A 10,975-nucleotide genomic window follows, 5' to 3' on the forward strand; every position below is an offset into this window, starting at 1 on the left:
TTGGGATGTGAGTTTGTTATCACTACAACAAGTTGGCATACTTTCGATGCATAAAAACGTCGGAATAGGCTTCAAATACGTCGGGAGCTGGTTTTCCAACACAGAAAGCGACGTCAGGAAGAGAGTCGGGAAAAATACGTCAGAAGACATATTTTCGACGCGCTACCACACGACGTTGAGAGTGTATGTCTTCCACCGTCTATACTTTCGACGTTATCAAGACGTCGGAAAAATACATTCCCTAACGTCATCCCAACACAACGTCAGGAACTTTGTTTCGAACACTTTTTAGAGTGCATCGAGAGCAGTTCTCGATTCCCGACGTCTCTGGTGCGTCAGAAAATCGTTTAAATATATATTTTTTTATTATTTTTTGAATTGTTTTTTATTCAATAGTATTATTCGTTTTTGATTCTAATACAATTTAAATTGAAGTAAATTACAGAAAATAAACAATAAATTAATAAATAATTATATAAAATATCGAATTCAAAATCAATTTCATATGTTAACAGTTTCAAAAGGTACATAATACATCGACGGGAAATATAGTAAATGTTAAAAAAACATAGAAATAAAAAAACTACATACGTCTCCTAACAAGGTGTGTACGTCACTCTACACTGACGAGACCTACAATGATACAAAAGTAAGTTTAGTACATATGCATATCATCACTAAATAATGTCAAAGGACTTGTTACTCCAACCATTGATAACCTTGACATGCATCAACTTAACCAAAAAATTCAAGGAGGGAAATTCTGGACAACCGGGGTACAGCTCATTACATGCTTTATTTAATAAGTTATTAAATATGTTTGTTGTATCTTGTTTTATATTTATCCCAATATTGCACAATATTTCATTCTCCAAACGACCTTCCTTTGTTTACTCTTCCGTTATAAATCATTTAGTATACCAAACATATCATCTTCTTCATGAAAGTGGCTACTACTAGTTCCTTCATCGTAAGGGTTACTACTAGTTCTTTCATCAAAGTTTTATGTACCTCTATTCAAGTTAACTGGCTCTCTATGATACACCCATCCTGGTAGTAAGGGATATTCCAATAGTAAGTAGATATCGTTCCACACCCTCTAATGAGCTTAAATTTGAGTTCATACGTCTTTTGCATGGACACCTTATTTGTCTGTAATCATTGACATGAAACTTGGAAACATCTAAAAATTGGGTCACTCCCTCTCCGTACTCAACGAAAAACTTATTCCTAAGTTTCATTCAACCCTTGTCCATCGTTAAAGCCCTTAAAACATAAATAGGCTTGATTAGAAATATATTCTTCCTTTCACAACCTAAACTTACTCCCCTAAACAAACAATAACAATCTCCCAAACTTTTTACTAAAACTAATTTTAAACTACATAACTACAGGATAGCCACCACAAGCTAATTAACCATAAACAACTTCAATTTTCACAACCTACTTTACAAGGTACCTACCACATCTTCAAACCCTCAGAAATACTAACAAATTCAAAACTAAGTTGGCACAAAAAAGTTACCATAACTGCAGGATATCCATAATAAATCTAACAACAAATAATTTCAAAACTATTAACTAAATCTGAACTAAAAGCTAGCATAACTGTAGGATAGCCAAAACAAATCACAACCACAAATTACATAATTTTTAAAACAATAATAGCCCTTACTCAAACAAAGTTTTCAATAGGACCTCCCCCTAAACTTTTCAATTCAAACCCCCACCCCATTCAATATTTCAATTCAATCATCCCACCTCTAATTTTCAACGTAACCCACTCCCTTTCAAATATTCAATTAACCCCCCCCCCCCTCCCCCCCAAACCCAACTTCAAATTTTACAATTCCCCAACTTCAATTTTTCAAATACCCTCTCAAATTTTCAACTTCAAAACCAAAATCTATTCAAAAACAATATCCTAAAACTAATTCACAATTAAAATCCTAAAACTAATTAAAAAAAACTAATTAAACTAACCTAACCTAAACTAACATTTAAAGATTTTAAACTCACCGAAATAGGATGAACGGCGGTAAGGGTACGATGGCGATGACAAACTCTCTTCCTTTTCTCATTCTCTTCGTTTTCACTCCAAGCGCCTCTCTCTTTCTCTTCGTTTCAGTTTTGTGAATTACAAAACTAAAAAATATTTTTATAGGAGAACTCCTGATGCACCACGAAAATGTTGGGAGATCCCCCTGTTTTCGACGCCATTAGTGATTCGTCGGGAATAGCTAGAAACATTCTTGAAGAATCACTAATGGTGTCGAAAAACCTTAAACCCATTCCCGATGTCTTGCATGGGACGTTGGAAATCATGATCTGACATAATTAATTTTTGAATATTTTCGACGACCCATGCACGACGTGGGGAATAGGGGTGCCCATTCTCGATGCCATGCATGGTGTGTTGGGAACATGGTTGCTCATTCCCATCGCCAGCATGGGCCATTAGGAGAAAAGCTATATATTATTTAATTGTTAACTATTTCTAATGCACTACATCAAGATGTTGGGAATGGGTTCTTGTTTCTCGATGACACATTCATGGTATTGGAAAATGTTAATAATTAAATATTTTGTTTGACTTTTCCCAACGTATACAAAACATTGTCAGAGAAAGGTGTCTGTCCCGACGTATTTTCTTCCAACGCCGTTTTGTGCGTCGGAAACACCCAAATTTCTTGTAATATACATGTTTGTACTGAGGGAATGATCGAAACTTAATCAAAGTTTGAGAAAATTAGAGCTTTTCTTACGAAAGGTGAGAGATCTCACACCCTTACGAAGAGTTTAAGTACGTTGTACATTGTTGAATTGAACTTTTTTTTATTTTTAATATAAGAGCTTATTTTTGTTATATTTTTTCATCTATTTGTTTCATTGTCAATTAATTATTGTTCGTGCTTATGTATTATTGAAAAAAACTACTTATTTAACAATTGAAATTCAGGTATAAAACTGTAAATCACTTATGCCAACAACAACGACGTCGACAAACATATATTTTAGACTGCATTTTGAAGAATGGTTACGCCTACAAAAACATGTATATTCGTCGGGACAAATTATATGCCAACGCAACATTTTTCGTTGGTAAAAATGTAGTATGCCGACGAAATTGTGTTTTGTTGGTGAAACTTGTATCACAACGAAATACAATTTTGTCACGAGAACTTGTACGTCAACGAAATTGTATTTCATCAAGGAAACTTATATTTCGACGAAATTGAGTTTTGTCGGAAAAACTTGTATGCCGACGAAGCAGCAATTCGTCGGCAAAAACTTGTATGCCGACGCAACAACATGCGTCAGAAAAAGGGTATTTATGTTGACGAAACTAAATTTCGTCAACAAGAACTTCTCCCGATATGGATACGACGACGATCTTGTCGATGTAAAAAAATGTGTCGGCATAACTTAGGGCGACGTTTTTGAAATTTTGGCCGACAATTTTTTTCGTCGGTAAAAGTGAAAATTCTTGTAGTGTGTATTTAGAATATCTCATACAAAGTTTGGATAAGTGTTATTGTAAAAATGATAGGAAGAGCTCAAAACTAGGGGAACCTAAATTAAAACTGAAGTTTATCACTCCAGCGTAGCCTATTACGTTTTTGTAATTGCTAAACTCTTCGTATAGTGAATTTTTTTCCATAGGTCACCCAAAGGTCACAAATGTATGTGATATTACACCAAAATGAGTTGTCAATCTCTATTTGTCACTAACTCTACTATTAATTATTTAATATTAAATTATTATGTTTGTCAATTATCATGATACAACAATAATATGGTGCATATATGACATTAATTAGTATTCTGTCTTAGATCTACTTTACTTATGGTTCATACAAGTTTTTGAAATGTATTCTTTTAATTTCAAACTTATAAAAATAGGTTTGATATGTCCCTAGCTAAGTAATTGTTATTAGGTTAAAATATTATTCCTATTTATATATTTTAGAATTTATTCAATTTTAGTTGTCATGTGTACTTTTAAACACTTTATTTTAGTATTTATACTCCCAAAATTTTTATTCTAAGTTAACTTTTATGGAAAGTGATTAAAATAATAATAACAACAACAATTTCCGTAAAAAAAATAAAATAGGTAAATATATGTTTTCAAACTCACAATGGAAATGATAATTGAAAATAAAATAATCATTTTTATAAAAGTCCACGATAAACTAGCATTATGAAATAAATTGAAGATCTTTTTTAAGCCTACAAAAACTAAAATTGACATGACTAAGTCTAAAGTAAAGTACATGAATAAAATGAATGAACGTAAATTTTTTATCTTTTTTTTTATGATTATTTTAAATATTGACATTATATTTCATAAACACACTTATTAGTTAAAATGTAAGATAAATATCAATTTATATCTCTAAACTTTAGATTTATATGAATAAATTAATAATTATATCAATTTAAACTTTTAAACTTCCACACTTATAACAATTAATACTTTCTATCAAATCTCATTCCATCAATATATATCCGTCAATAACTTTTTTACATTAGTATTCTCAAATTCTTCAAATGTTTGTTTCATAAAATAGACACAATTTATTCTAATTGCATGAACAATTTTTAATTTTTTTTTCTTTAAAAGTCTAAATTAATTCACTTATAAAAGTACGTAATTTATTGATTTAATTTATACAATTATAACTTATATTTGTGTGTGTGTGTGTGTGTGTATATATATATATGCAATATAATAGAATGAGAGGATGAAAGTTTGGAGTTAAAAATTATACTTTGATAGTATAAGTTGGATGATGAATAAAGTAGGTTGATTTTGAGGATAGAAAGAGGGGTTACTTTTCAAAAAAGTTAAAAAGAAGACAGACATTTATTAAGAAAATAATAAAAACATTAAAGATATGGTATTAATATAATAAATTTGTCGGTGAATATAATGAATAGAATGCATAAAGTAAAGAAAATAAAGAATGTGACAAAAAAGAAAAGTAAGAATATGGGTAATGGGTAGGGAAAATTAAATTGGGAGTATAGAAAAACTAAAGATGTGTGATGTAGACAATACGAAAATTAATATATATTTTCGACCCCTTCGCATGGCGTTGGATTATATTCCATTTAGGACATCTCTCTTTTCTTTTCTTTTCTTTTCTTCTCTTCTCTTCTCTTCTCTTCTCTTCTCTTCTCTCACTTTCCAAATTTTTTTAGAGAGACAAAACATGGTCCCACATGCTCGTTTAGTTCATATATACATACATATATACTCCATTTCTCTTCGTCAAAACCACTGCCTTTGACAGTGTTCAATATATATATATACATCAAATCTTAGATTAATAAGATATCGATAACATGTTGTTTACAATCGCTTTTGAAAAAATTGTTTTTTGAAATAAATTATATTTTTGAAAAGTGGATTTAAAAATTAATTATTTAAATCTCCTTTGATAGATATTTTTTCAAGATTTTTTTACTTTATAATTTTCATTTTTTAAGATTGTTTTACTATAAGTAGGATTGGTTGTGATAGAATTCCAACAGTTTTTTGTGTTTGGTAAATTCAATTATCATTAAACCTACTAAAATCACTTCCAAATAACACAATGTTTTTGCACCTTTGTTTCTTAATAATCTAAACATAATTATTTACCAGCGATTCTCTTAAAAGCATATACAATTTTTAATCAAAAGTTTATTATAATTTTATAAGGAATTTTTCAAAAATATAATAAAATGGCAAAATATTTATATTGTATAAAACAATTCCGGAAACAAAAAAAGTTCATAGATCCACCATGAAAAATACCAAAAATGCTCTATCAACTGCTCTGTTAACAACGCTCAAAATATATTTGGTACACAATCGTTTATATTTTGCTATTGTTTGGTAGATGATCGTCTAGATTTGATCGTTTAAATTTGGATAGTCAAATCTAAACGATTTATTTTTTAAATTGTCTATGATCGTTTAATTTGGTTACACGATCATTTAGATTTGATCGTTTAATTTTGGGTAGCCAAATCTAAATGATTTATTTTTTGAATTATGATCGTTTAATTTGGTTACACGATCGCTTAGATTTGTTTGTTTAAATTTAGGTAGCCATAAACGATTTTTTTCTAATTTGATACACAATCGTCACTAGAAGAAATCTGGTCTTTAATGTCGGGTGGAAAAAATGAAAAATAAGCTTTAATGTCGGTTTTCAAAAGGCGGATGTTTAATGTCGGTTTTAAACCGACATTAAAGCTTTATCTTTAATGTCGGTTTAAAACCGACATTAAACATCATGTTATTTAGAACCGACATTAAAGGTCTTTTTATTTTATTTTTTATTTTTTTAATTTTGTAAAAAGGTGAATTTTTCTCTCTCTTACTTTACTCTTTTCTCCTTTCTTCTCTACCAAACCCTACACTTTACTCTTTTCTCCTTTCTTCTCTACCAAACCCTATGAAGGTTTTCTCTCAACATTTCTTCCCTTTCTTGCTTTCTCAATCTCATCACTTTCTCCCCTCTCTTCTTTGATCAGTCGCCAATGCGTGTGAACTCGTCGCCGTGCTATCATCGGAGGCAGCTTCTTCCGTTGCCGCCCTTTAAACAACAAATGGAGATGAAGAACGAGTCGATTGAGCTAGGCAGTGGATCTGATCGGTTTGCAAGAAGGGGTTGGGCGGCGGTGTCTGAAGAACGGGGAGGCGAAGGTCTGGTAGACATGAGAACTTTTGTCATAAATCTGATACATGAGAACTTTTGATGATTTTACAAGTGTTTTCCTACTTTAGTATTAGCATTGAAATGATGTTGATTTTAAGCAGGTTGTCTTCTCTGTGTAGCGTAGTTTTTTGAATGTTAACGAAGGTCGATATAATCCCGAGATGTTGCCGGTGATATCTCAGGAAAAATGGCGAAAGGGTTCTCAGGTTTAGCCTCTTTGTTTACTTGTAAAATAACATATTTGTCTTTGAGTATTGATGAATTTTTGTTCCAGTGGATTACTTTGGTGAGGAGACATGCTGAAGTTGTAGTGAATGATGAAATAATATTCCCTCTCTTTAAGAAATTTTGTAAGGTGCGGAATAAAGTTATCAAGTAATTAATTCAATTTAAGCTCTTTTTTTTTTTTAGCTATTTTGTTTTTGGTTTTTAAATTTTTAAAAATTAACCTAAACATCTTAGCCAAATTCGAAAACCAAAAATAAGTTTTAAGAAACTGTTTTTTCATAGTTTTTTAAAAAAAAAAAAAAAAAACCGAATAGTCACCATAATAATCAAGCAGTATTTGTAATATCATCTCATGATGATGAGATTTATCTTTTCTCCCTTTTGCAGCGATGGCCGCCAGCGGACCACGATACTAGAAGGAAAACAACAGTAAGTCATTTTGGTTAAGAGTAAATTGTAATGTAGTTGATTTAGAAACAGAAGGTTGACAAAAAATGGTATTGTAAATTAGGAGAAGTATCATCGCAACTGCATACCAGATGAGCATTATGTCCAGACTTTACTTTCAGTAAGTTGCTTTTGTGGTCTTCTTTTGCCTTTTACTTCTCACTTGCACTTGAAAATTGTATTCAACCACAACGAAAACATTCAAAGTTTAAAACTGTAAATCAAAATTTTGTTAGTCCCTCTGGAAGGCCATTGTTAAATGTGCAACATCATTCAAGTAATTAATCCATTTAGAGTCCATTGTTTTGTTTTGTTTTGTTTTCCCTTTTTGTTGAGTATAGAAGTCTTCAACAATGGAATTCCATCGCAAACTAAGAACCTTTTTGTAATAAAAGAGGCCAAATTTAATTTGTTCACGTAAAGTGTTACTAAAAAAAGTCACTCAATTTTATATTATAAAATAAATAGAATGAATGGAAACTACCAAATTATAAATTTCTTGTGAATTATACCTAATTATGGTTTCAAACATCACAATTTACAAATTCAAAGAAAAACTTTATATATATAGTCTTGTATATCAACGGATATAGTTGTCCATTTTGTCGGAAGGTAATTTTTCCCCAAAAAACTTTATCAAATGAAGGTTCTTGCATCTCCATTGTTTTTCATTGGTTCCTTTGCATAGTTATCACTAAACTCCTGATGGTTGAGGTCTTTTTAGAATATTATTTCACTTGCCACACATGATGATCCAGGCACATCACACATGTGAATGTTGTCTAGTTGGTGTCAATAGTTTCAATCTTGTGATGACCCCTTTGATGCCTTGCATACAAAACAAAAATGAAGGAGGCTAAAATATGACATATCCAGCATGAATTTTGTTGGTTTACTGTATTTTTATTTATTTTCCAATGCATCTCAAAATATGATTTTTTAACTCGTCACCAAAAGTTTGCATCCCAAATGATTGATGACCTTGGAAGCTCAATTATTCCACTACTTAAAAATTGAACATTTCCAGTTTCCTCCTTCCCGACAATGTACAGATTGCTATTAGTTTTCTTAATCTATTGCTTTAGTTGTGCATGGCTTGGTTGCAACCTGTCAAATTAACCTGCTACGTTTGATCAAGTGTAAAGCTTTGTGTTTGGTATTTGGTTGCAGGTTGATCCAAACACAGGAGTTTCAATGTATGAATCAGATGACATAATCAAGTATCTGGTTCAGAACTATGGTGTGGACTCATCACAATTGATATGATCAATTTGATCCTACTTTTATTTTTCTCATTATTTCTTATTGTGTGCTTACTCAAGTTAAAGATTTCTTTTTGTTCATTAAAGTTGATCGTTCCTTCCTTATGTTGCAAAGAAAATGAAAAGTTGTTCCTTTGGAGACATTTAATAAAATTGGGATTATCATGGCTTCTGTGCTAGGATGACACACATAAATCAAAAAGTGGTCAAAAGAAAATGAGAAGGCTGATAATTTTAAAAGTTTTGCCAGCATGCCAATGTTGAACTAGTTAGGCAAAAGAATTTTTCTTCAATGTCGAGCATTACACTCCTAAAACTTAAATTTTGTGCGTTTAACCACTATATAGCAGTCTTAGTGATCAAAATATACTATATCTAGCCGTGTCTCATTCTAGTTCTTCATGATGCCTTGTGTTCATGTAGGTGATGGAAATGTACCTCTTTCCTTGTGTTCATGTAGGTGATGGAAACAAGACTTTTGACGGTTAGTAGTTGACACCTCTTTTCTTTTTGTTTCCTTTTCGTTTCGATGTATTTGTTGAACTGTAGAAAAATTGAGATTGGGTAGGGTTGGAAGTTTCTTTATCGGGCTATATTTAACAAAGTTTTTTGTTGCAGACATTGTCAGAAGGCTTTGCTATGATTGGTCGTCCAGGCAGGATTAGATATTTTCAAATTTTTACTTGTTTAAGTTATGATTCTTAGTAATTTTGTATATAATCTTATTTTGGAAAGTAACCAAGGATATGTTTTGGGAATGATTCTAAAATAGTCAAAATCACTCTTAAACATGTTTCTTATCATCTAAAACTAATTTTATTAATTTGTATGATCGATTTGAATATATAAAAAAAGATTAATAATTTCGAAACCAGTCTCAAACATGCACCGTTAGGAACCAGAAACTTATAGCTTGCCCATTTGTTGCTTATGTTATTTGCAGGGTTCTATCTATAAGCCATCAAAGCTTCCACCTGCTCCACTAGAAATATGGGCATATGAGGTCATTTAATCGGACTTTTTTCAAAATTTATTGTTATAAGTTCATTATATTTCATGACTTGAAGTGGATATTTTTATGGTTCTCTTCCCTTGAACAATATTTTAAATCTCTATGTTTCTTTCATCTCACAGGGTTCTCCTTTTTGCAAACTTGTTCGTGAAGTGCTTGTAGAGTTGGAGTTACCACATTTAGTACGTTGGAAAAGTCTCTTGTACCGTTCATTTTTCAAGGCACACTATTATTAATTACATACACTCACTTTAGGTGGTGTAAGCGGTAGAAGGAAAAAAGATTACTGAGTGTGAATATTGAGTATTAGTAAGAAAATATTGGGACTGATATTTTGATATTTTGATATTTCTACTAGCAACTAGGTCATAACATTGTTACTTATCAATTCAACCATCTTGATGTCTTTTACAGGGAGTTATCACTAAACAAATGACTGCAATAGAAGAAATGGTTGCAAGTGAGTACAATTAGCCAGACCCTCATCTTTGTGACAAGATCTTGAAGTTGGTCATTTGTGAAGCGTTCTACTTTGCTATTAGTTGCAGTTTTAGCTATTGCTCTCTCAATATATTCTTTTTCTTTCTTTCTTTCTTTTTTTCCAAAGGATGATCAGTGTAATAATTAAGCTTCATAATTTCTGTTTTTGGATCAAAGTTGTATATAAATGTCACATTATTAAGATTTCATTTTGTATATGTACAAGTAAAAGATTTCATTTTTAACTATTTGGTGTCATACAAAATGGACAATAATGCAAGGATTTAATAAAAATAAATTTGAAAAAACGACATTAAAGACAGCTTTAATGTCGGTTAAAAAAAAATTAAAGACATCTTTAATGTCAGTGGAAAAACGACATTAAAGATGTATCATAAGTGACATTAAAGACATATTTAATGTCGGTTATCCACCGACATTAAAGATGAACCGACATTAAAGGCCTTCAATAACACCTTCAAAGATGTCGGTTTATAACCGACATTGAAGGGCTTTAATGTCGGTTTATAACCGACATTAAAGATGTCTTTAATGTCGGTTATAAACCGACATTGAAGCCCAACCGACATTAAAGCCCTTTAATAACGCTCGCAAAGATGTCGGTCGCCAAGCGACATTAAAGGCCTTTAATGTCGGTTTTAAACCGACATTAAAGGCCAAATTTCTTGTAGTGCGTTTAAATTGGTTAAATGATTTTTTTTGTAAGATTCTTTTGATACACAATCGTTTATATTTGTCTATATTATCTTTTTTTTACATGATCGTTTAGATTTGGTTACCCCAATCTAAACGATATTTTAGGATATTTT

At 31.3% G+C, this 10,975-nt stretch overlaps 1 protein-coding gene across 6 annotated transcripts; it reads left to right on the plus strand.

The window, feature by feature from the left end:
* The first annotated feature begins 6,311 nt into the window (after window positions 1-6,311).
* LOC127150964 (glycosyltransferase BC10-like) lies at window positions 6,312-10,329 on the plus strand. 6 transcript variants are annotated; one of them, XR_007823619.1, is made up of 10 exons: window positions 6,314-6,703; window positions 6,818-6,922; window positions 6,991-7,071; window positions 7,332-7,373; window positions 7,456-7,512; window positions 8,562-8,631; window positions 9,077-9,137; window positions 9,597-9,656; window positions 9,788-9,847; window positions 10,080-10,329. XR_007823619.1 is itself a non-coding variant. In XM_051090030.1 (9 exons), exons 1-6 carry the CDS (start codon window positions 6,878-6,880, stop codon window positions 9,115-9,117), a joined length of 336 nt encoding a protein of 111 aa, XP_050945987.1. In that variant the 5' UTR covers window positions 6,312-6,877; the 3' UTR covers window positions 9,118-9,137; window positions 9,597-9,656; window positions 9,788-9,847; window positions 10,080-10,329. The 6 variants fall into 6 exon arrangements, 2 of the variants coding, with proteins under 2 accessions (XP_050945987.1, XP_050945986.1); XR_007823620.1 differs by having other exon boundaries at window positions 6,841-6,922; XM_051090030.1 differs by having other exon boundaries at window positions 6,312-6,922.
* The last annotated feature ends 646 nt before the right edge of the window (window positions 10,330-10,975 follow it).

The sequence above is a fragment of the Cucumis melo genome, chromosome 9 (assembly GCF_025177605.1).
Source record: "Cucumis melo cultivar AY chromosome 9, USDA_Cmelo_AY_1.0, whole genome shotgun sequence".
NCBI lineage: Eukaryota > Viridiplantae > Streptophyta > Magnoliopsida > Cucurbitales > Cucurbitaceae > Cucumis > Cucumis melo.

Excerpts from the sequence above, each read along its gene's own strand:
- LOC127150964 (XM_051090029.1), top strand. The coding sequence starts at position 6,904 with ATGGCGAAAGGGTTCTCAGGTTTAGCCTCTTTGTTTACTTGTAAAATA. Across the intron at positions 7,513-8,561 it reads ATGTCCAGACTTTACTTTCA|GTTGATCCAAACACAGGAGT; the intron begins GTAAGTTGCTTT and ends ATTTGGTTGCAG. Across the intron at positions 8,632-9,076 it reads GTATCTGGTTCAGAACTATG|GTGATGGAAATGTACCTCTT; the intron begins GTGTGGACTCAT and ends GTGTTCATGTAG.